Source organism: Anopheles marshallii, chromosome 3, assembly GCF_943734725.1.
Source record: "Anopheles marshallii chromosome 3, idAnoMarsDA_429_01, whole genome shotgun sequence".
In the NCBI taxonomy this organism is placed as follows: domain Eukaryota; kingdom Metazoa; phylum Arthropoda; class Insecta; order Diptera; family Culicidae; genus Anopheles; species Anopheles marshallii.
The window spans coordinates 48585278-48612652 of NC_071327.1; the positions used below are offsets into that span (position 1 = coordinate 48585278).

The following is a 27375-nucleotide window of genomic DNA, read 5'->3' on the forward strand; positions in this document are numbered from 1 at the left end:
ACTTTGTTAAACTATTCCATACTTTGCGTCAATTGATACTTTTAGCAGTTATTTGTTGCACAAATTACTAGTATTGTGCAAACGAAACGAAAATGTTTTCTTTTGAATGGAATAGCTAAACTACTGATAATTTTTCCATGTTACGTACAAAATAGCTTTCCAACTATAAACCACTGCCATTTTGCCTCAAATCTTAATTGTTAAGATTCAAATTGCCATTCAAATGCCATACAAAAATGACGATACTCTCATCTTACTCTTTTGTTCTAGTTCTAATTTCTCTTAGGCAATCGAGTCGCTATAAACTATGGACAGGTAGCTTTTAGTTAGTTTTGAGAATTTTTTATCAAGTCGTGATGGCAGACAATTTTATTTAGATGGAGTTAAAAATAACATATCCTATACAATATTTTGATATCACTATTTTTCATAAGTAAGGAATCAATAAGGTAATTCCGCATATAACCACCCGATGCCAGGTCTTTGGTGGTAGTAGGAGTACTTTAATCAAATTTTAGCACCTCGTGTGTCGTTGTCAGAAACTCCATTATTCCGAAGCATGTGATTGCGCATCAAGGATATAGTATATTTGCCGGTATGCTGCCGGACCTGTAGTGAGAAGGGGATTTGAGCAACTAATGATTGAACCAGCGAAGTAACTAGGGTAGGCTTAGGAAGCTGGAATTCCTAGTTAAATTGTCGAGTGACCGAAGGATAAGCTGTCAAAGAAGAAGAACAGTGTAATCTTAGTGTACATCTAACACGTCCCCAAAGGACGGTCTAAGAACACTTTAAGGTCTGATTTGTCCGTGGTTGAAATGATTCACAGGACGACCCGGTGGCATGATGGAAGCGGCGCCGGTCTTCACAAAAACGGACCGAACCAAAATCCGATCTCAACAGCTCTTAGTACAGCCCGTTGAGCTTGACATTCTAGCAACTTCTCCATTGTGTAGTTTAGAGAGGTTTGTATGAATCTGATCTGAATTGGTTCCATATCATCCCTGTTTCACCCATTCTGACAGGCGTTTTGAATAGAGAAGTTCAATCATACCTCAGACCTTAAAAAGGCCGTTTGGCAGTCAGAACCCTTGCTCATATCTAAACATCAATGTTGTTGTCGGTGCTGACCTTTGACGCAAGGTAGGGTAAACCTTAGATGGCTTCAAAAGTGTGGTTGTTTATCTGTACGCCATTTCTGCGTTAGTAAGAATTTGTTAGTGGAACCACTGGTAGTGCCTCCATCGATTTAGTTTCTGTCTCGTTAATAAACAACCCGAGATATTCCACGTTCTGCTCGAACATGTGATATGCATCCGGTATGTAGGAGAATTGTAAATGCCATGTCCTAAACTGAATTCACTTATGTCAGATGGTCCCAGTAGTGTTCACCTCCGACTCGCCAATGGTCCTCGTTAGCGTTAAGTCTATTATTTCTTTTGTACGCTAGTCAGCCTATTTTATTTATTTTTTCATATATTTTATCCAGCAAAGGGTAAAGTCTATCTATTTCACACATTATTATCAGAAAATGCGTAAAATAACTACTCTTGGAGAGTAATTCATTTCATTCAAATTCAAATTCTTCACTCTAAGCCCCACTACCCAATTCGAATTCATGAACACGAAACCATTCTGTACTTGCTTGGTCAGCAAATTTACACTGTTTTATTCGTCAGCAACATAGGCCATAAATAAATAAAATTATATTTGTATCACACACAAAGAGAAAAATAAAGTAGCGATGCTTGCGATTCTTCTGCTATAGTTATTCCACGGGTGAAAATAAAACCTAAGAGAGTAAGGCGCTGGTGTTTCGGTTGTATTGCTTCCTGGTTGCAGGTCGTGGGCTCCACTACACACTGAGAACAAATCATAAACCCCTCGCTCGGCACCAGTTTCGACGCTGTTGCCTTCGAGACGCTGTGTGAGCTTTCCACCATTCGTGCGAATGGTGTTGGTTAGCAACGGCACCTCCCAGGTTGTACTGCATAATGGACGTAGTAGCCTAGTAACATCAATGTTTTTTAACAGTATAATAGAAAGCTTTCTATGAAACTACATATAATTTGCGATGTTCTTAGTTATGCTCTGCGCTCTAATTCCGCTTTTCAATTGAAAACGTCTGCATCTAACCGCTTGCCTTAAATCTGCGTCATTAAATCTCGATGTCTACTAATATTCAATTGTCTCTCTTTCATCATCATCATTCATCTGTGCTTCTCTCTTGCTCTTACGCTCACTCACACTCCCACTTCTTCCTTCTAATCTAACGCCTTCACATAAGAAGCTACACGACTTTTCTTCACCCCGTATGGAAAGAAAGCTTAGCTTGAAATGTTTCACCAATGCAATGTTTCGCCGGCGAAATGTTTCATTCACCATCCGCTTGTACGCAAACGATCCCAACAAACTGCTCGAGTCTGTTGTCCGCACTGCACTGCGCTGTTCTGTTGGCGCGATTTTCCTTTTCCACCATTGTTTTCGATTTCGATTTGATAGCATTGCTTTTGTTTTTGGTTTCGTTCGTGTTTGTTTGTTTGAAATGACGCCTTTTAAAATGGGAGTGAAAGTGATACCTAAACGCGTTTATCTGCCTGGTGAGATGGTGGTGCAATGGGGCCAGCCGATTAGCGAGCGTGGTTTTTGCAGAAAGGACGGCCACCCTTCGCGAAGAAGCTCTGTCCTTCGAGGTTCTTTTTGCAGCTCTAGATCGAAATAGAAGAAGATACTCGTGACAGGGTATTCATCCGTTACACATGTGACGGTTACTTACGGTGCAGTTGAAGCACTGGCTGTGGTAGTTGTTGTTCAGCGCCTCCACCCACTTGTCACCGGCCTCGACGGGGAATCCGCAAGCGAAGCACTTGGTCGTGAACAGATCGTTCCAGTCCTTCTCGCAGTAGGGGTCACCCTCTTCCAGGAAGAACGGGCTGTTACCGAACTGCTTGCCACAGTACGTGCACTTGAAGCACTCCGGATGGAACTGCTTACCGATCGCATTCAGGCAGTCACCCTGAAATCCGGCACAGAGCGGTGTCAATTAGTGAGAGATCGTACCGATGGAGCACTTTCGCAAACGTACCTTGACTCTGCCATTGCATTTCGAGCACAGGGGGGCCAAGAACTCCTCGAAGCAGTACTCGCAGTACAGATCGCCCTTCTCCTCGACGAATCCGATATCGGCCAATGGGCGCTTGCAGTTCGCGTTGTGACAGATGAAATGATCCGGACACCAGATGCGTCCCAATGCAGTGATGAATGGTCCTCTGTTGGGTGATATAATAAGTCAGAGTTAGTTGAGGCATGCTCAGGCAAGTGGAAAGTTAACCACATCATGTACAACACACGTTTGCAAAAGCAACTGAATTAAATAGATCATTCCGGTGTATTATCACGGATCAGTACTTACGTGACAATCTTGTGATCGCAAACGTTACAGATCGGTATCTTATCCTTCAGCAGCGCAAGTGCACTACCGTTGGCAACCGGATCCTGTTCCTGTGGTGCTGCGGTCTCCTGTTGCGCCTGCTTCTTGTCGTACGGCGTCAGATTGTTATTTCGCTCGACGTACGATCGGCGATCGCGTGCATGCGAGGTTAGCTCGGAACTTACTTTGCGTCCGTTGATCGGAGCCTGCGAACCGTTCACGTCTTTGCCATTGTTGTTCTTCTGTCGCAGTATTACCTTACCGAGATCGGCCGCCAGTGCGGGAACCGTGGTCTGTACAGGGTAGACCGTAAGATCGTGCTGACCATTGCCATTGCCATTGAAAGCGACCGCCTTCGACGATACCACATTAGAGCCGTTCATGTACGGTGGTACTGCTTTAGTGTCGTCTGCTTTGCCGTTCGTAGTTCCAAGCGGAAGTGCTGGTGTACGTGCGATCGAAGGAGTATGGGCACCGTTGCTGTGCAGATTCTCCTTATTTTTCGCCCGTACACTAGCGTCCGTCTTGCGCAATCTTGCTTCCAGCATGTCTTTCACCACGTTGGAGGCTTGCTTGCGGTAGTCTGCGTTGTTGCTCATGCAGGCTAGCTTGCTTACCGAACTGTCGAGCAGCATTGTGGCATAGTCGACCTCTTCGATGCGTTGTCCAGGGACTGGTGTACCGGCAGAATTAGTCAATAAAGAAAAGCAAACACACACACATTCAAGTCAAAACACAATTATAGATGTTAAATGTAAGGAAAACTCATGAACAAAGCAAATATAAGAATACATTAGTGAGAAGTAACGTAAATAAAACATTAAATATATAATTACATGAAGTGGAATACAAAAAGATTAATTAATTTCAATTTTAGTATAGCTAATCTTAAGATTAGGTCCAGCACAACACGATGTGAGAATAGAATGACAAAAGCCCAATATAAATTCTAAGCTTCAACAACAGCAAACAATTATGGCAGTATGTTCATAATTCAAAATAAAGAAAACAATCCATGCAAGGAAACAACAAACACACACACACACAAAACACTCGCACATCAACACGGCAATGTGTCACACCTGATCTGCTGCTGACAGCATCCGCACAGTGGGACGCGACCGCCCGGTCCGACGGCCTTGTTCATCACGCCCCGTCCACGGTTGGGGGCCGACGTGGAGCACGCCGCCCGTCCTTTATTGTACGCGTTCGAACCTGCACCGACAGTGGAACGATCAGTATTCGGATTGAACGTAGGGCGGTTAAGGAAGTCAAGGAAAGCCGTGCTGTTACTGCGGCTGGACGGCTTGCTGCCGGGTGTTGGCGGTGCCGCACCGTTGGTGGGGGGCGCGCCGTTGTTAGAAGCCACCGCCGGGGCGATCTGGGGTGGTAGTTGCGGGGGCCACGATTGGATTAGCTTTTGCGTGTCGCTCCGGGTGTCGGCCGGCACGCCTTCGTCCTCTTCGCGCATCGGTGGCATCGCCGGTATCGGGCCGGCACCGATTATGAACTCGTTGAACTGGGCCTTGAACGAGCTCGGGCTCGGACATTCCGAGCGTCCGGTTGTCGGTTTTTGTGGTAGCAGCAGGCTAGCCTTGCGCGCACTAACGCTCGGGAAGTGATCGACAAACTCCTCCGCGAACGGATCGGTCGAGGGGAATTGAGACGGTGGCGGTGCCGGCTTGGGAGTGGGCGGTTCTACGTGCCGGATCGGTGCTGGTGGTGGTTTCACCGGCACTTCAACGGCCATCTGCCGCTTAAGCTGCTCTTCCTGCAGCTGCTGGATAAGGGCTGCCTGCTCCTGTTCCTGTTGCTGCTGTTGCTGCAGCTTCTGGTCCTGTTCGCTCTGGGGCGGTAGATTAAGGGCCTCGTCCTGGCCCGAGAAGCGGCGCGTCTGCTGTGCCACGAACCCCTTCTGGGGCGCTTCGTCTTCCTTGATTTTGGAAGAATATCGTGAGCTATCGCTGTTGCCGGTTCGCGACACGGACTGGCTGCGACTACTAGATTCGTGTTCCTCTACGAAGCGCGTTCGCTTTTGGATCAACGCATTGCCTACCTGCTGGGCGCTTTGAATCGCCCGTTCTGCCGATGCCTGTTCCCTGGAGAGACGTTGCTGCTGCTCCGTAGCCGTCACACTGCTGTTACTCATCGTTACCTGTTGGTGTGTGACCTCATGATGTTGCTGCTGTTGCTGCACGCTACGTCCGTACCGCTGCGTAGCTTCCAGATGCAGCTGCTCCTGCATCTTCTTCTGGATGTCGGCCGGCACGTGGTCCTTGTTGGCGTACCACGGCACACCGTGCAGCTTACCCATGGACAGGTACAGCCCGGACTCGACCGGTATGCCCTCACGCGACGGCGGTACATGTGGCTTGAGCGGATTCGGCGGCGGACCAAACGCCGGTGACTTGGTGCGACTGGGCTGCGGTGTCGTGTGGCCATCGAACTGCTTCACTTCGGCAAAGTACTCCTCGAACCCGAGCTGATGCTGATAGTACGGGATGGTGGTCGCGTGCTTGGTCAGGATGAGTGATGGCGTGAACGATTGGCCACGATCGATGACACCTTTGTGTTGGAGACGCGCGTGAGCACTGTGGTACTGTGCCAGCTCGGCGTCCAGCTCCGGCGGCTGCGGCTGAACGACCGGGATGGTACGGTTTTGGATGGTGGTGTACGCTGCTGGCGGCTTATTTACAGGTGCCGGCGGTTTCGCTATCGGCTTCGAAAGGTTAGCAGTGTGCGAGTGTGTATTTACAAAGGCCAGCGGAACGTTCGAGCGCAGCTCCTCGGGCTCGGGAGTGCGCGGTGGGTTCTGCGTTGGCAGATTGAACCACTTGCGCTGGTACGGTGGGATCTCGGCTGGTTTGTTCAACGGTGAGCTCGTTTCACGTCGTAGCGCCAGAGAGTAGTGTTCTGGCGGATGACTATCCCGTCCCGGATAGAGCGGAACCGTTTCTACGGTGACGAGTGGCTTTTGTGGCACAGGTTCGGAGCCGGTGCCGCCCGATCCACGACGGCTGTCCTGTCCACCAGACTCATGGCGACTTTGCACCGTCGCGGTCGAGCTGCGCCGACTCTCCACTGCCGCCACATTCGAGCAGCGACGGCTCTCTTCCACGGCCACTTTCGAACACCTACGGCTATCTTCCGCCACCGTAGAACTGCGCCGCGAAGACTCCGCCGTCTTGTCCGGGGATCTTTCCTCTTTGGTCGACTCTTCCACCGGCGGTACTTCACGAATTTCGGGCACGATCGGCGCGAACGGTTTCGGCGTCCGATTGCCACCGACGTTCGCGAACGCTGAGCACTGCCGGTCTGGATCTACCGGCACCGAGGGCTGCTCCCGGACCATCTCCTGGTACACCTCGGAGGTGCGATCGAACCGCACCTCACTAAACGGTGTGTAGGGACGGTCGGAAGCCGTCGCCAGCGCATCCATCATCGAGAGCCTCCCGCTCGGCACGGGCAGGTCCTCCATCTGCGACGGTATCTCGCGCCCGAACTGCTGAAACGGAGTGTACGGAGCGGTCTTGAGAGCCTCGACGAACGGTGACTCGTTGCGCATGGATGAAATTTTCTCGTTCCGGATCGGTTCCATCGAGTGGGGAGGCGGAAAGTAGGGTTGAGTTTCGGCCGGCAGCGGCACCACCGGTACGTAGTGCGCCGGGAAGCGCTGCGAGCGGGCGGTCGACGTTGCGAGCAGCTTCGCCATCACCTCGCCCTTACGCGGCACTGAGAGCGGCGGCCCGGCAGGTATCGGTTCCGGTTCCGGTTCCGGCTGCTTGCCGATCCGTCGCTCGAGTGCGTCGACCTGCCGCCGCAGCGCCTCCAGCTGGCGCATCTTCGTTTCCTCCTGCTCGCGCCGGTACGCCTCGTTGCGGGAGCGCATAAAGTTCGCCTCCTCAATCTGTTCCGCGGTCAGGTGGATCGGGTCGGGTGGCGCCACGCACAGCGCCTGCACCAACGCCGACTGCCATTGTTTCGGGGTCGGGTTTGGTATGGTCGACGGTGGCAGATGGGGCGGTTCGGTCGGCGGTATCGTGGGCAGTGAGTAGTGCGGTGGCTCCTCCACTCGCTTTGCCGCTTCCGCCATCTCGGCCTCCAATGCGCGGCGCCTTGCCTCCTTCTCCTGCTCCGCGCGCACGTAGCGTTCCAGCTCGCGGCCATAGTCGACGAACTCGACGCGCTTCGGCGGACGTTCTGCGTCAGCGGGCGCTGCTACCGGCTGCTCCTCTGGTGGTTCCTCCACTATTGCCTCACCCTCCTCCTCCTCCTCTGGTGGGGGATCACGGAAGACGAAGTGCGTATAGGATGCGTCGGACATTGCGCCCGTACTTGCCTGTGCGCTTCGCTGTCCGGATGAGAATGGATGCTCGAGCTCGTACTGGGGCGTATCGTAGTATGTCACGATCGGTTGTGACGTTTGCGTCTGGTACATGCGGTACTCCTCGGATGATGCGGAGTTCGCCGTCGTCGTTGTGGTGGTAGTTGTCATGCCGAAAGAGTCCGACAGATCTTCCTCATCTTGCTGCTGCTGCCGCTGCTCATCCTGTCCAGCGCGATGACTCAGTTCCGGCGCGGACTTACTCTGCTTGCTCTGTTGCTCTTGCGGCCCATCTGGTGGAGTTTTCGATTTTTCTTTCACCTTCATCGGCGGCACGACGGTGATCGGTTTGATGATCACTCGCTGTGTTTCCGGCGGTGCTATATAGATCGGTGTTGCCGTCGGTATTGTGTCCACGACTTCGGGCTTCGGAGGCCAGGCAAACACTGGAGCAGGCGATTCACTCCTATCCCGTTCACCGTCCTGCTCACCTTCAGCCATTTCTTGTGCCGATGCTTCGTCTTCAGTACCATCTGCTTCATCACCGCCACGTGTGTGGTCAGGACGAGCGGGATATTTTGTTGTTTTTCCCCCGATATTGCGCGGTATTCATAGTTATGTTGGATGCCCGAGATTGCGACGTGCGTTTTTCCAGCGTGACCATGTTTTGTTATATTTGTTTCCGCAATGTTAGTCGTCAAGCAGTAGCAAAAAGCAAATGGATTTGGGTTTTGTTGTTCGAAGTTCAATATGGCAAAACAGCAAAAGCATGAAATGTTTAAACGGTACGCAAAGCGAGGCATAGCAAGACGCCACAGTAGAAGGACGATACAGTAGAAGATATAAACGGACAGAAAGAGAAAGAAAGAAAGAAAGCAATAGAAGCGTGGTGCAAAGCGTTCTCCTCTAATCACATCGATCACAGACATCGGAACAGAAAAACATATTGATTAAGGTTAGCAGCGATTACAAACAAAGGTAGACACAAAATCGCGAGGCCAGCTCCCGGCAAGTGCTTAAATGAGCGGATCACAGAGCGCAGGACCACCGTACCTCGGAAGTTAAAGGTTGGCTTCCTGCCCAAGAAATGGCTCTTCGCTGCTCGGTTGTGGCGCGTTTTCGATGGGGGGGTTGTTGATGAATTTGGTTTTGTGTGTTTATAAAATTGATGGTTACAGTTTCGCGAGAGCGCGAGATGAGATGAAAACATTTCGTTTACATAGATGAAGGGCGAAAGGAAAATGAGGGCTTAAATAACACACGGGCTTATATAGGAGTTCGTCACAGAACGAACGTGACTACTAACTACTCCTCCGTATCCTCACATAACAACTAGATCTCTCGGGGTGAAGGTGAAAAATATAGGTTAAAACATATGGGGTAAAGTTTAGGTAAAGGTAAAGTAAATATCAAAACAACGTGTAATAAAGAAACGAGAAGGGTGATTATCAGCGAAAGCATAGCAATTTAGTAACAACCTTGTGGAGTTGGCACGGACGCCGGTGTCATGGCTGGGGCCGGGGCTGCCATCGATGCAGGGGCCGCCATTGGGGCTGGTGCCGGTGCCGGAGCAGCGACCGGAGCAGGTGCCGGTGCCTGAGCACCGACAAGAGCGGCCGAGAATGGGGTCGGAACACTTCCGGCCACTGGCGGGTACGATGCCGGTGGCTGAACCTGAGCCAGTGGGCTCACCGGAAGTGGGGCACCGAACGGCTTCGGCGTAATGTTGTTCTGGTTTACCTGTAGAAAAAAGAATGGATACAACATTAATGTACTGCTGTAGAGAAAACTATCCCTAAATGTTGTCTCTGAGCTTATTATCAGAAAATTTTCTTAAACTGCTTGCTTATAAAGTGTTCGTTTTAACAAAATTTCAACCTTTGAACTGAATGATAAGCATTCCTTTTTGGAAAAATAATTTAATAAAATAAATTAAATATCATAAATTATATATAAATTATATATCAGAGCATTTGAAAAGATTCAAAATGTTGAAATGTAATAAATATATCATCTTTACTTGATGAATTTAAACATTTACAAGCTATTATAAAAATCTACCTTTTTGTAGGTTTTGTTTGACTCAAGACCCAGAAGTTACGTAGTATATGATATTTCATCGACGTAATCCAGGATTAGAGCCACCTCATTCCCATCATTCATCCCGTAGATCACATCATTGTAGCTACTACGCGCATACAGGACTAAAAAACCCATTCAATTATTTGAGCATTTAAATTCTTCAAGGATTTTGTCTGCGAAGAACAGTTTCAGAGAAATAGACTGTATTGGAACTATTGTATTGGTTTTCTACAGTCCAAACTGCAATTCGGCGAGATAGGTGTATGCAGCGTAGATATTCATCTGTATATTCCATTCCAACTTGCAAATAATTCCTCCTGAACTCTTCGGATCGGCGTGTTATGTGAAAATACCTTAATTACTTCAACATATTCCATTTCATCTTGATAATATATGGGAACTTGTCATTTCTTTCCCTTTTACAATCTAAACCCTTGCTAAGCTTCATAAACGTGAATACGTCAACATGGGTAAACTTTACTAATATAAACAACTGAAATAAACAACCTTAATGTTTGGTCTCGTGACTTCAAGCTATTTCTACCGTTTACCTGTACAAAAAAAAGCAAACAAATCCGTTTGTTGGATCCCTGTACATCAGGTGACAAACTGGCTCGTAACGAGCAGCCACGTGCCATACGTGGCGGAACTTGCAAACTTGATCACTGTAGAGCTATCTCAATCGTGCTCAACCAAAATCTTGGCGACGACACAAATAAATCGATTATATTTTTATAGATGTCTCCCATTAGGGTGGAATGCACACACAGATCGTCCTCTAGCTGGGAGGGCAAATCGGATCGAACACAACATCCTAAATATTTCAATGCATTTCCGCCACCCCAAACGCATTCGAGCATGGGTCACTGATCCGGCACGGTCGATCACACACTGGGGTGGGTGGTAAACATCGACACACCCAGAAGGATACTGATCCGCGATCATATCCGTGTCACGCAGACGGTGGAAGCGCGGTGTGGGCAAACCGGGGCTCTTATTCGCCATTGCACTATTATACAATGTAGAGGCGCGCGTGAAACGCGTGACGTACTTCACACTTGGATCGGTGCCGATCAAACTCTCGCGAACGATTCGATCGTGTGTGAGGTTTTTCTTCTTTTTCATTTTGCTGGGGTGCGTAAATAATACGCTTATGTAAAAGTAGAATACTTTTCACTCACTGCTCGGTACGTTTCACGTTGCCACTCTCTCTTTCTCTTTGTCTCTTGCTCCTTGATTAACTTGAATCAAATGTCCTTATTTTTCATAAAACTCTGAACAATTTAAAGCGTTCGTAGCACTTTGATGATTTAGCATTAAGAGTTAGTGGTTAATGGTAGCCATCTTTGTGGTTTCATAAGCTCTTTAACACTGCACAACGATGACGCACTTCCAGAAAACGAGCACCGCAAACAACCACACGCGCTGCTTACCTTGTAGGTGGAGTTCTTTCCCGGTGGAAGTACGCTTCGAATGACGCGTCCTCCCATCGTCTGGTAATAAAATCCGTAATCGTTTTGCGTAACCGTCCCATTCTCGGTTGCGCCCGCATCGGTCTGCTCACCCTCCGATGCTGGGGTGGCCAATCCGTTGGCACCGAACACTGGTTGCGATTCGGTTCCGGCCGTCCCGATCGGCTGGAGTGTCCGGGATGTGTTTTCCTCCTCCATCGTTAGTGGTGGCGGCGGTGGCGGTGGTAACGGGGACGATGGACAGGCTGGGAAGGCGGTGCCAGAAAGCTCACAATTGCTGCTGTTGCTGTTGCTGCTGTGGCTGCGATCGATCAGCTCGTTTTCGCTGCTGGTGCGCGAATGCAACGGGGACACCTTGTTCGACTGCACCGGCGATAACGAGCTCGAGTTGCAGTATCCGCTCGACGAAGTCGTGCTGCTCGATCGTGAATGAGACGGCGATTGGCCGAGTGTAGTCTATTGTTTTTTTTTTTAAGTTGGTGTCCCAAAGCCCAACACGGCCACGGGTCGGAGCGTGAAAACCGCGAAAACCACGACAAGTGTCGCGCACGCGTCATTCGGTACGTTCATTCCGTTTCGGCGCCACACGTCAGCAGCAACCGGTAGCAGCGTCGACAGCATCAGCAACGTCAGCACGATTCGGAAGCCCGGTTCGGTTCGGGGTAGGGTTGCATAAGTCAGAAAACCAACATACACACAAACACACCACATGCACAAAACATAACAGCGAGCGAGGTTGTCAAGAAAAGAAAACACACACGGAAAAATGGGTAAAGAAAAGCACACTCAACTTAGGTAAATGAAACATGCGATTAAGATGGTTGGTATATGGTGAGGGAGGTGGGGATGGAAAAAAACTAGCTCATGACAGGACCTCGTTTAACACACTTGCCCTCGGCCGACCGGATTGTGTTTTGGGTGAAATGCGGGACGATTTTAAAACATATTTTTACAAAGGCGCCACCAAAACCAACCGACTCTAACGTCAGCAGCTTGCAAAACGCGTAAGAAAATCTGCCACGAAAAGTGACGAGGGGAAGGTTGGACGCAGTTCCCCAAGGGGTGATGTTTGTCTGGCTTAATGCGAATGCGGGTACAGTTCTGTTACCGTCTAAGCTTTGTTGCTTCACTCCTCTTCCGCAAGAACTTGTCGTGCACCCGAACGTGTGATTATATTTAAAACACAATCCGATCGCATTACCGCACAGTATCGGTCGATTGATCACTCAAAGAAAGTAAAAAAGAATTTGTGTACTGTATGAGGGGTTAGAACTAGAGATGGGAAATCTAAGTGATCTGAAGCATTTTAATGTGAGTCAATGAGTATAATAAAGATTTCTTTTAACGCATTAATAAAGATTTACAGAATTTTTATGGACCTAGCGGCTAAAGGGAGGGGGTGATAAAGCCATTAATGTGTATTGGTCACAGCGAATAAAAACATCGTGTGAAATTCAAGTTGTTTCGCTGTCAATGAGCTAAATCGCAAAAGAGTAATAAATACTCTTCATGGAGAAGAAGATTTTCTCTACTAAGACTCAAACCACTCATTTATTCTGAATCATTCTGTACAAATCACTAGTTCGAACTCCCTTTGAAGAGACCTGTTCAGTATAACGAATTAAACGATTGCAAGTGGTCAACGAGTTCCGTCAAAGGCTTGTAGTTAAAGCTAGAGTTAGTTGTGAATATTGCTAGGGTATTGAAGAAACGATGGCTATTACTAGTACACTCCGGTAACTTACATTATTGCCGTACGGTGACTGCGAGCGGCCATTCAAGTTGGCATGAGCGTTGAGAGCAGCAGAGATGGCTTGTACGCCAGTCTTGTGTCCCCTGGTGATCGTGGTCAAGTGGAGTTAAGAGGGAAGAAAGTAAAAAACAAACCATTAGAACTTTGTACTCCATTGCTTGCATTTGCAGCGACTTACGAGCAGAAGATTGTTTTTACAACAAGAAAGAAGAGACAAATGCGAGATTTTGGGAAATAGGCAACAGATGGTCAGAAAGGATTCTTCATGAAGAATAGGCGTAGAGGAGTTCAATGCTAAATGAAAACGATTCATCCAATTCATATGACTAATGATGCAAATATTGTATGCTCTATCTAAGAATTTTTATGTTACATGTCATGAGAGAACTTCAAAAACGAATGGAAATCTTATAGTCTGAATAAATGATGTCTTTTTAGACACAATATTCCAATGATTCATGATGTGATTTACTTGATGGAACTTTGCGTAAACTAACCTGAGACTTATTCGTATTTACGGATGAACTTTCTTGAAAACTACTTGTCCAACTGGTCTTCTTGCATGGAACTATTGTTTGCATCACTCGAATCGTTCTCATTTAGTTACTAAAAGCCTTACTACTACATATATACACCTAACCTAAGCAAACATTGGATACCTCGTCCGTAAGGTGTTCTAGTTGCTTTCTAGAACGGTTTTGCTAGGAATGCTAGTATAAGGAGCTTGATAGAGATACCCGTGGGAGTATCAGGATAGCATGGAAAAGGAGGAAAAGCGTGGCGAAACATTTAAGCAGTATGAAATAAAGTACAATATTAGAAAGGTAATTGAAAGAAAAGATTGTAAGATAACAATACAAAAAGAATACATTTGGAGCATTGAAGAAAGGCATAGACAAGAAGCAGAACGAATAGAAAAAAGAAAGAGAGAGAGGAATCGAAAGAAAGAGAAAGAAGAAAGAAAAGCGTCTGGTTTAGGTACGATCTGCTGCCGGGTGCCGAATACGTACGGTTTCGTGACAGTAACCGGCACCATACCATTGGTGCCGGGTGGCGGACTGTTGAGTGCCGCCAGGCGCGCATGGATGTCGCAGTACAGCTTGTCGTTCAGATTGAAATAGCCCTGGTTCTTCAGGGACGTGCCGCAGGTGGCACACTTGAAGCAGTCGGCGTGCAGGTTCTTGTCCTTGATGCGCACAAACACGCCACTGCACGCCGAGTCCGCCCGGTTCGGTTGCGTTCAAGTTGTGTTGTTGGGATGGCGTGCGTGTTGTTGGGTCGCGTGGATTGTTTGTTGATGAAACGTGATGCCCGGGGAGGGAAGGCAAGGTTTTCCAAACGGTGGTTTGTGGATGGATGGTGTTGGGTGTTTTTTTGTTTGTTTGTTTTAACAATTATGTCGCAAGAAATGGTGACAAGTTTGTGATGTTGACGTTTCGATTTTTTCCCCGTGCGTTTTGTCGGTGATACGACGGCCGACCGCCAATATGAAACATAACAAACAAACAAGAAAAGAAAACCAAGAAAAAAGGGCAAACCGCATCACACAAAAGCAATCCAATTGGAAAACAAACAGAAAAAAAGAAAAAAGAATACAATTAATAATGAAACAACGGGCTTACGTCAATGTGGTGAGAGTAAAACAGATGAGATGATCATCTGCCACAGAACTTCATTCGTCGCTACAGAGATCGAATCCAGAGAGCGTTTAGGTACAGTTTTCGGATAGAAAGTATGGCATGCTGACACCTTTAAACTTCCATTCTAAAAAGAACTCAACACACACAAACACACACACATTGGCACACGTACACACAGACATATGGCTAGTGAAACTCCTCGCCTGGGGCAGGATAATGGAAGACTGGAGGTGTGGCGGAAGTCGCTGGAGGTCGGTAAACGTTCAAAGAAAGGAAAACGACGGCGGTGGAAACGTGGGTTGGGAAAGCGCAGCAGTTAAAAAAAGCATTTTTTTTTGGGAAAAATTACACGACACGAACGGGGGGGGGCAATAGTGATGGTGAGATCCATCTTGATCCTTCCGTCCGATCGTGTATACCACCAAACACTGGGTGCATCCTTACTCGTTGTGAACCTTCGGCGGAATACCGGACCTCGGGGCGGTATTCGGTGCTGGGCGGAAAGCCGATGTAGGCGCTGGAGCGGGCGCCTGGCCAGAAACCGGTGCCGGAGCTGATGCTTGCTGTTGTTGGGGCGGGAAAGCAACCTTCAGCGGGGCCTGGATCGGCGCGGCTGGCTGTGGTGCAGGACGTTGCGGTTGGGGCTGCATCATCGGTGGTTTCGGCATGGGCGGACGGGGAACCTGGCCCTGCACATGCGGCGGCAGGGGCGATGGGCCCCGGGGACGGCCACCAGTCAGCGAACCGACCGGCAACCGACCAGCCGTAGCATAACCACCGATGGCGTGGCTTTGCGTGGCGTAGAAATGCGATGAAGCTGATTCGAGTTTATTGACCGAGTAATGGAAATTGTTAGAGTAAACACTGTCTGCTTGATGGCAAAGGTTTGGCATGGAGTTGTTGGACGAGTGGACACACATTCGTCACGATTACCACAACCCCCCAATAGGTTTCGAACGCATGGCAAAATGGTCGTCGGAGATATGTCAACGTCCAGAACATGGGGATCAGGTCCGAAGGGATCGGGAACACGTCAGTCGATGGCGGTTAAGTTCGCGCAGTGCAGCAGTATTTACAGCATTCATGGATTGCAATAAAGGGACATAACAACCACAAGACGGGCGTGGGGTCAATATGGGTTGCGGGATGGGTGGGACAAGAGAAAGAAGATAAGAAATTCGATGCTGATTAGATGTGGAACGTGGCGAACAAACGGCTATTATTTACAAAGGGAAGAAAACTGAACAGTCCTATTTTCCCGACAAGACACGGTGCTCTCTTTTTCGGTGGTGCGTGCATGTGTGCGTGTACGTCTGGTTTGGTGTTGTTAGACGCTGCCATCTTCCTTCAACCAACTCACACCCTTTAGCGGGCGGAAGAGAATAAGAAAGAAAGTGGGTTCTCCTGCCCAATTGCATGCTTCGCTCATTCGGTTTCGATCTCGTTCGCACAGTCATGGCCGAAAGGAAGAGGAGAGGTTGACTTACACAATCAAGCGCTCGCAGGAGGCGCAAATGTTTTGACCCGGCGGAAGTCCATTGCTAGCGGGAGCCACCGGACGATCGACGGGAGCGCTAACGTGGCGTGTAACAGTGTTTGTGCCGCTGCCACTGTTGCTGAGGTGGTGTGGCGATTGTGGCTGTTGCAGTTGCTGCTGCTGCTGCTGCTGCTGCTGTTGTGCTGGAGTTGTTGAAAATAGTTTTGTTGCGGTATTGTCAGTGAGTTTGTGGTGAGGGTCGTTTTCGTTAGGACGGATGAAACAGGAACACAATTCAAGCGACAGTTAATTATTAGCAGCGGCAGGCTATGACCGAAATAACGAACGTGTTGCAATTGCATACTTTTAGGCGTTTAACTGAAGAGCTCTCACAAGTTGTGTGCTCTGCTAGGTATGGAGAGCACTCTGTATCTAATTTAAAGTTGAAAGAATGTTGCGAATTTCACCAGCATTTCATGAGGAGAAGCAAAACTGATAACTAAATACATTATTTAGCAGATTAGTATACCAAGCAATCTTTACTTAAAATATCAATTATCTTCTGGGACCAATTCCAGGTAAATATTAGACATGCCAAACAGGAAAATCACTGTTACAAGTCGAGGTCAGTCGTCCATGATAACGTACTTGATTTTAAATGTTATGCGATCGATGTTAATTATAAGCGTCTACGAATCAAACTCTCTGATTCATCGTAAACAACAACAACAGATTAAATAAGCTGTGTGAGGATTTTTGTTCTAAGTTGTACTGAAATGTCCAAGGTACTGCTACATCATTCGACTCCCTATCTGTGTCCAACATCGTGTCCGTCACCGTACGAGTTCCAGTGGAATAGAAGGAACCATGCAAGATTCATAATCTGCGCATGGACTCCGACCGTAACCCTGTTCCGAAATGTTACCTGGTTCGGGGTCATCTCCTTGCTCGTGCAGCATCTTGTACACCTCGGAGTTGGCCGGCGAGTATACACGCTCGTTCTTCTTGAAGTTTACACTAAAAATAAACAAATTTCAAAGAATAATGTTGACATCATAAGACATACAATAATTTCTTTAGAAACACCCTGAAACCTACCCGAGGACTCCTCCGGCGAGGACCTCCGCTTGCGAGGACAGCGTTTCGGCGATGGTTTCATCGCTGTACATACCAACCGGGGTGTTATATTGGTTGTTAACAATGCTCTTGATCTGTCCATCATTTCCGTTAACCTACAAAAAAACGATAGGCGGTTAGTCCATATGGAAGAACCCCGCTATAATCTTTGGTACTTACCGCAGCAAACGGTTTGGCGGCAGTATTGTGACCGCTACCGATGGGCTTCATCTCCTGGGGCGTCGCAGCGAGTGAGGTTCTCGTTACCGGTGTGATGTTGCCGGGCAGCGACGGTGAAGGAGACGGGAGCGAACCAGTCGGTGTAACAGATGGCCTCCAGGTTGCGCCTCCTCTGTAAATGGAAATCATCAACATCCATCAGCTTCCAACTTGGGACCGATAGCAGACCAACGAGTTAGACCACAACACCTCGAGCACACATACCTCGACACAGACAGCTCGAACGAGTTTCCAGCGGCCACGATAACGTCCTGGGCCTCCTTGTGACGCATGTTGAAGACTTCCGTTCCGTTGACCTTGATCAGCGCATCGCCAGCCATCAGACCGGCCTGGTCGGCAACGCTGCCACCGTTAACCTGCGGACGAGAGGACGCGATCGGGATCGCAAAAATAAACCAATGTCAGCGTACGGTAGCTACCAGCTGTTGGCGACGGTTTCGTTTGTTGTCCTTAAAATAGTTCATCCGTAGTACGGACCGAGCATGCATTTCAATGTCACGACGGTGCTGATGTTGTTGCACCCCGGTCCACTTGCTATTCCACCTGCCCCTTGCCCGTTCCGAGTGGCAGTGAGCCATGAGCCAGAAGGCGTGTACAAACATTGCGTTCCTTGTGGGCTCTTCTTTGTTGTCTGCTGCAAGGTGATCACGAACAAACCGAATCGGGCGCCATAATTAAACGCAGCCTTTACTGAGCATACGGTGTTGGTGATAGCAACTGTTTGCGCATTCTTGGCTAATGAAGCAATTAGTGTCGCTCGTGCAATATGATTTCCTGAACGACCGTCATTACCTTCATATGAAGCGATTGTGGCAGATTGGGTAGCTTCGTGGTGATTACACGAATTATATCAATCAAATACCGTTGACATGCTTTTGTCTTACTGTTTGTCCATCAAGAGCTGATAACAATCACACGGTGCAACAATTCGGACACATTCTCTTTGGTAAAGTGAGATCCATTTGGGTAGGAATGCAAGTCGCTTACAGTGCATGGGCTTGTCATACACCGCAGCCATGTGACATGTGGAATGTTTGGCTGTTTACTTACAGCAACACCTCTTTACAATACGCGACGGCTGTCCTTTCCCTTTCCCATGCAAATACAGCTCATTTCACTTACACATCAAGCGACACACCCTTACGTTGTAAGACTGTCACCCGGTGCTCCAGCATCCCCGTGAGTGCTCAAACAATTATAAATCAATCAAAGGGCAATTGACAACAGCCCTTACGATACAAACCAACGTAATACCTCCCACCGTCACGCACGAGACGAGATACAAAGGGAATCGTATTGCAAAACCACTCTCCGTTTCGTTTGGCAGTCTACGGGTTATCGTGAGTGACGTACAAATTGCCCTCGCCGTGGTGCAAATGCTTCCCTTTTAAAAACGGGCCCACCAAACAAGCAACAAAGTGACCGGTAACGAGAGAAAAAAAGGAACAGGCCAATCAGCGTACATGTCGGTTTATGATCCATTAGTCAAACGAAATCTCTTTGGCCCAATCGATAGGCCATCCAAAGTCATCATGACTCACAGCCGTGCCGTTGGGTAACGCTGATGCAGTTGCAGTCTGAGGGTTTGTCTTTATCGGTGCTGCTACTGCTGAGCAGCAATGGCGTGACTTGTCACCAAGCACTCCCAAAACATGCATACTATCTGTAGTCGGTAGCGTGCGTTGAGCAATTTGGGGTGCGTTGAAGAGTGATTTGCTATCCTGTGTGGAGCGTTAACCGGTATGTATGATTAATAGAAATACGCTCATCAGCGGAAAGGATTGTCGATCGGGGTTTAGGTTTTACGGCGCACACAATCAGCATGAGCTGTTTTTTGCCATTCCGCTCTATGGATATAAACCTGCCAGTAACTCTTGACTGGCTAGAGAATTCGCAACCGCGAACAAGAAGAAATAAACTTATTTAGACGCTTGATTTATGATTCATTTTCTTCTGCTGATTTCAACCTATTGATTCTTGCCCGGCTGAATTGTTGTATCCTGCTGTCCACTCATGCAGCATTGGAAAGCCCGCTGGAAGTGCGAGGAAAACTTGACGCGCACGACTAAATTGAATCGGCCCGGTGGCCTTTCCGCGATGGGGCTGGTTTATGAGAACTTTGAACTAGCATATCTTCGGTTCCCGGCAAAAACGGGTTCGCTTATGTGCGTTTATCGCGCGGTTGTTGTTTTTGTACGCTATTCTAGTTCGTTTTGCCCATCGCGTTTAAGTCACCCATTCAAACACGGGAACCCCTCCGTATGGGTGCCCATATTTATACAGCACTGTTTTATTCTAGGTCATAAATTACTGCCTTTTCTCTGCCCGATAGCGAGGGAGCAATCTGTTTTTTTTTTCGTCCGTATCGCAAAACTTCCAAGCGATTCCTGGCGTTTGCTGAGGAGTAGCACTAGATATAACTAGTTGCAGCTTGCTCATAATAAACACGACAAATAAAACACACTGCAGCACCGGGGCATCATAATGGAAATGCATCGTGCACATCGGTTCTGCACGATGCATTGACAACCGTAACCGGAAATTCTCACCCAACCAACACCACATTTTATTGCGCTGCCTCTGATTAGAGCTTTCTTTTGTTGTGTGTGGTTTTATGGCGTTTATGGTGGAATGGTTCAAAAGCGATAGCTTAGTATGGGATGGTGCTGAGAGTTTATTGGCGATTTAGTTAAGCTCGTAGGGAAGTTTTTCGTGGGTGGATAAAGCGGGAGATTCGAAGTACAGCTTGACCCATTAAGAATGGCGCCATTCATTCAAGAAACTGAGCAATCGTTGCAAATATCAGTAGAATTTTTTACTTCCACCTTCTCTAATAGCGTATGTGTTGGATATTTTCTTCTGATTTACACTCGTGGGAATAATTGTTAGTAAGTTATAGGGGCACCTCTTATCGCATGAGTTACCTAATGAATATTGCACCCATTATTCATTATTTACTTCATTTAAATTATTTACTTTGAGTATCCGTTGAGGACACCTCATTTGGTTTAAGAGATACAGCGGTTTGTAAAATACGACCTTCGGAAATAATTATAACAGCAATATTCCAAAATTCCATAAAAATTGCAGCTTCTGTGCTATTACGATTTGAGGTCAACAGCCTTGGATATTTCCCCAAATCAAGAAAATAGAATTAGGATCGAACCGAATAACGATCATGTTTTCAAGAGTCAACAACGTGTGCTTGATTTTCAGTACTTGTTGTTGTCTCCGAAGTATGTAGTTGATAATATTACTAAAATTATTGTGCTGCATTTACACTAATCTTTATTGTTTAAACCTTGGGAGCAGTTAATCGAATTAAAAGTACAAGACTCCACAAATTCTCGATGGCATTACGATCCAGACTACCTACTGGCCACTCAAATGTATTAATTTGATAATCATTTAAATCTTTTCTTTCATCTTTTTTGGAATTATTTTCTTTAAATAGAAAGTTTGATCTGATAAATCGGCATTCATTTATTATTGGCATCATATATTTTCATGCTTTTAGGTATAGCACGCTTATTGATTTACATTGAACGGGAATGACTTTAGCATCGTCCCGACCATATTTATTATGGAGTTAGCTCTATTCCTCCAGCATGTGAACTTCACGTCATTTTCGATCGCAACAACCACCCATGTCATCGTTTCGTACCATTTCCGTCCCAATGCAATAGATTCCCACGAGCTTTATCAGAGCAGGAAAAGGAAAGAAGCAAAGCGAAGCCATCGATGCAGACCAAGTTTCGCGCACCGCCTTGGGTGGGAAGCGTAGATGGGCATAAAAGTTTTAATTTATGTGCAAATAAAGCTCCCCGATACCCGTTTACCTTGGTGAGAGTGTTTGCTGTGCGAGCCATGAGCCACACAGAGACATGTTTTGCCGAACCGACCAAAAACCGCGCTGAAGCATTTGCCTTTCGCAAAACAGCTGCGATGGGGTCGCAATGATGCGATTATGAGTGAACGATAAGTATTTTCGAGTGCGACCGAGCGGGTGGCCACTAATTTATGTAATTTTGTTTACAATTACGCTTCACGTAAGCAAAAACTCGTGTGCGGCATAACAAGCAACTGGAGGACGGTGTGGTGCCGTGAATGCGTGCCGAATACCATTGCGTCCCTTATGGCAACGGATGCCCGCAGCCGATCTCGAGATCATTTGTTTGCTTTCGCGCGAAAGAATTGATCAACCAAATGGTTTGCAATCCACCGAGCGATACGAACGAGGCGCGCTTTAAATGCTTGCCTAATTTAAGTTATTTTTGAAAAGCCACCACAGCGAATCCCTTACGTCGGAAAGACGGAGACCGAAGTGTGTACATTGTCCTGGGAGGGAAGCAACAGAACATCGCTGTCCCTATTCTCCCTGTTCGTATCGCTGGAATTTAATGTCCCTTCGAATGCCTTACGAACACGCACGGAAGAAAAGGTAACGCAAGGGAGAACAATCGTCACACACCAGCCCGAGCTCCGGAAAAGGAATTCGATCAATGAATCATGCAGCATTCCAGCGGCGGTTGAGGAGGATTTTATGCATGGCGGATATTTTTTTCTCTTCTTCAACCTCGATCACTTTATCATTGAGAGCGTTGGGTTTTTTATGCTCTCTATCTCTTTTTTATTCCAGTGGTTTCTTGTTCACACTTTCCTTATGGTTTTTTTTTAAAAGGTCGGCGAGACCTGACGCCCTACGGGAAGGTATTCGGCGGAAGATAAAATGCAACGGAAAAGCATAAACGGTGCTTGACAAGAGGATTATGAGTTACAGATAATAATGACGTATGCTTGTGGTTGGTCAGCAGCAGCAAAAGCTTCCACGAAAAAATGGAGTTTTAAGATGAGTCATCCGATCGCGCCACCGGGAATGCCCATACGGGAAAATTAGTTTCATGCGACCGTTCAAGAAAAATGCAGACCTGAAGTAGTTGCAACTCTTTTAAAATTCATTTAACCCATTTATAAATACAACTCAATTGCACTTGAAATCAATTAAAACAACTGGCAACATTGCATCAAACATTTCTTGTTTAACAAATTCAACATCTGCTCATCAGCAGTAAAATATAAATGTACCGTAAATATAAATAGTACTCCTCAGTCATCCCACCCGAATGTAGCCAAATTGGTGTACCTGTAATCCACTGCAGACATGCCTTTTATTGTCCCTTTGCAATCAGCACACACGCACAAAACGCGCCTGTTTTTATATTGTTTTCGTGCACTTCACCATTTTACAACCTCTCGAACGGTTGAATGAAACATTTTTATGATCGGTCGGCACAACGATCACCCGTCTGCGGTCCTGTCCATACCGTTTCCGGTTCGAGATTGCAGGCCAGTGAGTGAAGGATGAAGGACATGCACGGGAGAGGAGAACATATTCCAGGACCACCGCGGTCGATAGTAAAACAAGTGGGTAATTCCACCGGTTTCGACCCACGTTTCGAATGCACCCCGATCTCAACTGCCAAAGACCCAACTGCGCTTTCGGACAGGGGACATTTCGATGTCGGTGATGTAGGTAAGACTGGTGTTGCGATTATTACTGACAGTCGATGGCAGATAGCATGGGGTTTTGGTGGGCACGGTCGTTTGTTTGCTCATTTTTTCCCACCAGTGCTTACCGCAAAGATTACCCAGACAGCCGTAACTGACATTGAGGATTCTTATCTGATAACGATGTCAAGGGGACCATATAGGAGGGACCTGTCTTCGACATCGGTGGACTGGTAGCTCAGATCTTTTTTGACCGAAAACTGTAACTATTCAAGTCGGGAATGATCTATTGATACATTGTCCAAATACTTCACAACATAGAGAAATGTAGTATTAGAAGAACTTTCGCTTTAATCTTGCAAAATAAAACATTGCAAAGGTCCAAAAACACGGGAAATGTATTATGCGTCGTACAGAACTGAACCATTCATCAAGTGGAACCCTTTTAAAATGTATCGACAGCCGATCCAGCTAGACGGATTAAATTTTGCAACATAAATCCCTTACGTGACAGGTCCGTCTACCTGTTCCGTCCTGTCTGTGTGACAGCTTTGTTTCACCGTTCGTGCCGTTGACAAATATAAATCGATCCCGTGTTTCGCTTACGCCAATACCCATTTCCGCTTCCGTCCGCAGAATGATGACGGCGGTTCCCCGTTGCCAAATGGGTAAGAAAGGCAAAAAAAATGACATCACTTAAGGCCTGTCCGGGATGGATATTATTTATGACCGAGCACGCCGGATGGTTTTATGTTGCCTGTTGCTGTTTGTCCTTTCGGTATAGGGTTTATTAATCGTTCTATTCATACTCCTTCTATGATGGACTAGCCATGCCATTGGGACATTGAGTTACAAGCGCGAAGGAAAAGGTTTTGCAATGATTAACACAAAATTAATAGAACTAGTGCATCATGGGCATCGCACAGCTCGGAAGAGAAAATTCCTTTTCAATCTCCTCAAGAACACGCATTCACCTAAAGCACACTGTCCGTAGATATCGCCCGGTTAAGGTATCTCGATCTTTTTCGCAAGGAGAAATGAAGAATGTTTTCCTGATGCGCTGCAAACAATCTAAACAGCCTTGCGCCGCGCCTTTCAAGATGCCGCCCTGTGCCGAGATTATGATTGAAATTGAATCTTCCGTTCGCTCGCACGAGTTGGTTGCGAATGACGAGTCTTTATCTTGCTTCCCAAGGGAACTTGGGAATCGGTCGAGCGAAAACACACCATGAGAGCACAACGCAAACGTCGCGCTGTGCTAGGACCGGCCCCGAAGAATGTACCGTGTTTTGTTTTCCTTTCCAACCCTGCACAATGTGCATTGAAGCTGATCGACGACATCCGGGGAGGATATGGGTGTGCAAGAGGGCGAGTTTGTTTGCCGGTGCAAGGTTGGCCTGAGGGTTCAAGGGCACGGGCTCGGTGCATTTGACGACGGTATGCGACCTGCGATGCATCGCGGTACGGTCTATCTGCCCAGCCGGAGGCCGTCGGAACCGGTGCCTTACCTGGCACGAGACGGGTATGATCGTTGATTGTTTTATTGATAACCTCACTTTATGGACATTTTATGGGTTTATTGTTACAAATGCGTAGCAATAGTGCGACATGGCTTGCGCGATGGTTACGATCAATTATCGGAAGATCAGGTAGGTTGACAGAGGAATGGCCAGAGGATCATGATCTTACGGTTCAGTGTAATATATAAGTAATTAATGAACCGCAGAGATTCGTACTTTAATAAAGGTTATAAAAGAGAATTTGAATACTAAAAAGTTAGTTTTGGAGAGCATGATTGAATAAAAAATAATTTCTTTCACTGTCTGCCATTCCCTAAGAGCAACTTATAGACGAAACTAAACAACTTGCTCAACAATACTTTTTGTATGAAGTTTATAGTGTTGGAACCCGCTAAAAGAAATACTGTTGCCTTTTGAAATGTTCTCCTTCCAAAGTAATGTCTCTTGGGTATCTTTTAATTTAACCATAGCCTTCAGCACAATAATCACTTAAGCGCATTGGGACAACTCCCTCTAACAGCTGCCGGAAATAACAAAAACGACAATCGACTCATGCTTTCGTCAAAAGCTCAAGAGCTCACAGCTTCTTAACACATTCCGCCGATCGTCATTATTCATCAGATTTTACCTGTTACCATCATGCTGATCGTTCGATCCGAGCAACCGGCACGGCTTACTCACCACCCAGTGACGACTGATTGCCCAACACTCGAACGTTATGCCTTTTCGCAACAGCACGTGCATCCCGGATTGGTTTGACGAACCAATTGGTCATCATGGGATGAAAGAAAAAGTGGAAAAAAGTCAACATCCCAAAACCCTTCCCGAACATCTGTACGGTACGCGCGTGATGACGCATAAGCCCCCGTGCTCGTGTGAGAAAGATTTGCATACATTATATATGGCCATTAGTGCAACAGTCGGCAGACAGTCGGCCTGTTGAAAGATCAAGGTGCAGTCGAAGGATCGCTTTCCGATGCCTTCGCCAAACGGAAAATCGGCCAATCGCACGGTTCATTTGAATCCATCATAATTAAGCGTTAAATAAATCGACTGTCGACAGAATCGTGCCCGCCGCGCTGGCGTGAATCTTTTCTGCATCTCCCGGAGCTATGGTTTTGCCCGGTCTCGTACGATCGTGCTAGATCGGGCAGTGTAGAACATAATTTTGCGCATTAGAAGCGAGATCTAATTTCCGATGGCCGTCTGTGGCACACATTATAGAAAAAAACCCTAAATTTATGTCCCATTTCGAATCACCATTGCAACAATCTCGTAAATACCGTAATGATCATATATCTCGATCCACTCCACTCGCTACATGCCCAGCGAACATATGAAGTGGATCGGATTAAACCTAGACGGGACCACATTTGGTGTGACATGGGGAGTGGTCTACCGGCAGTGGAAGGTTTAATTTTTACACGCTTTCTGCCACATAAACCCACCTTTTGGTGGCATTTATCACTGTCGATAATTAATTTCCCGTCCAGATCAATCCTGTAAGTGTACCAAGCTCTTCAAGCCCGCGATCGCCAGACTTGCCCCAACCAGGCACAGGACTAAATGCAGTTGGTATGTTTTCTTCATCTCGTGCTGAGGATATTTGCTCATTTTCCAGTTCCACTCAGGTCTTATGGGCGATGAAATTTGATCAGGAAAACGTGGCAAACTAGGTTAATACTTAACCAGGTGCCAGTGCAGTGGTGCCTTTTACCTACGCCTGCCGTGTAACAAACCACCAAAACGTAACCTTCCTTCTCGAATACACTCCCCGCTAGTGTTTGGGTGTGCCAAACGAGAGAGTGTTTTAAGGGTAATTTATTGAAAAATTGCCACATTGTTGAGCCCATGATAAAATAGTATAATTGGCGATCGGTTTAGGGTCTGGCGGTGATCGGTCGTACTGTTGCATACCAAGCTTATTGGGGCACAAGAACAAGGGCAATTGGTATACTGAGGGTGCGCGTGCAGCCAATGCAACTCTTTGCACTTAGCGTAATCGAACGATCGCGAGTAGGCGATGTCAGATTAGATGATGAACAATTAGGCACTATGCAAACAAGCACGCGAAAGGAAGCGAACGAAAGCCGGTGGAACGAGTTTGCTTTAGCTTGATGTAATCATCATACCAATTTCAACTTTTAAAACTGGAGATATACACTGACGAGCTTAGAAAAAAGGTATTAGGTAAAAAGGAAAAAGGTATAAAGTTTGACAAAATTTGAATTTGACAAAATTCTAAACAATTTCTTGAACTGTGTGAAAAATATGTGGTGATAATTTTAAATCACGTAGATTAACGGTCTCTTCAAAATTTAAGGTGAAGTTCTGCCAAACTTTATTCACTAATGGGATTGGGAAAATCGCTATCTAACTTTGAATTTGTGAGTTTCTGCATGACTTTGCGTTAGTTTCTTGGAATATAACTTCGATATATAAGATCCAGTTAACCCAGAACCCTGTAGCTACAAGAAAATACATTGAGATTTTTTTTCGAACCATCTGTCAGTATATCGCCATAATTTACCCATCATTTTAAAAAGATTTTACCTTCCTGCTTCCTCCAGTTCCATAAATACAAGATTTAGTGTTCACAATATCCGAAACGGACAACCTTTCGCAACGGACAACCTTTCATTTTAAAATCCATACTTACTCTCTGTAGTACCAAGGGGGCGGAAAAGTCCTTGCCACCCTGCAGACGGAAGCCCCAGGCCTGACCATCGCCACGCTGCAGACGAACTGTCATGAGATTGGCCATATCTAGAACGAAAACGAAATGAAAAAAAAATCGTAACATATACATTATT

At 46.8% G+C, this 27375-nt stretch overlaps 1 protein-coding gene across 1 annotated transcript; it reads right to left on the reverse strand.

Annotated features, from left to right (window-relative positions):
* Positions 1 to 2619: 2619 nt before the first annotated feature.
* On the reverse strand, positions 2620 to 27326 carry LOC128714228 (PDZ and LIM domain protein Zasp-like). The gene is made up of 13 exons (XM_053809104.1): positions 27222 to 27326; positions 17739 to 17890; positions 17475 to 17646; positions 17277 to 17410; positions 17104 to 17195; positions 15146 to 15569; positions 13054 to 13144; positions 11270 to 11764; positions 9233 to 9494; positions 4513 to 8287; positions 3086 to 3269; positions 2777 to 3016; positions 2620 to 2708 (listed from the first exon to the last, which is right to left on the reverse strand). The coding sequence occupies exons 1-13, from the start codon at positions 27324 to 27326 to the stop codon at positions 2631 to 2633; spliced, it is 6204 nt and encodes a 2067-aa protein (XP_053665079.1). The 3' UTR covers positions 2620 to 2630.
* Between the last annotated feature and the right edge of the window lie 49 nt (positions 27327 to 27375).

Coding starts and splice junctions, on each gene's coding strand:
- LOC128714228 (XM_053809104.1), bottom strand. CDS start 27,326: ATGGCCAATCTCATGACAGTTCGTCTGCAGCGTGGCGATGGTCAGGCC. Junction 9,495..11,269: donor GAAAGAACTCCACCTACAAG/GTAAGCAGCGCG, acceptor TTTTTTCTACAG/GTAAACCAGAACAACATTAC. Junction 8,288..9,232: donor GTCCGTGCCAACTCCACAAG/GTTGTTACTAAA, acceptor GTGATGAAGCAG/ATGGTACTGAAGACGAAGCA.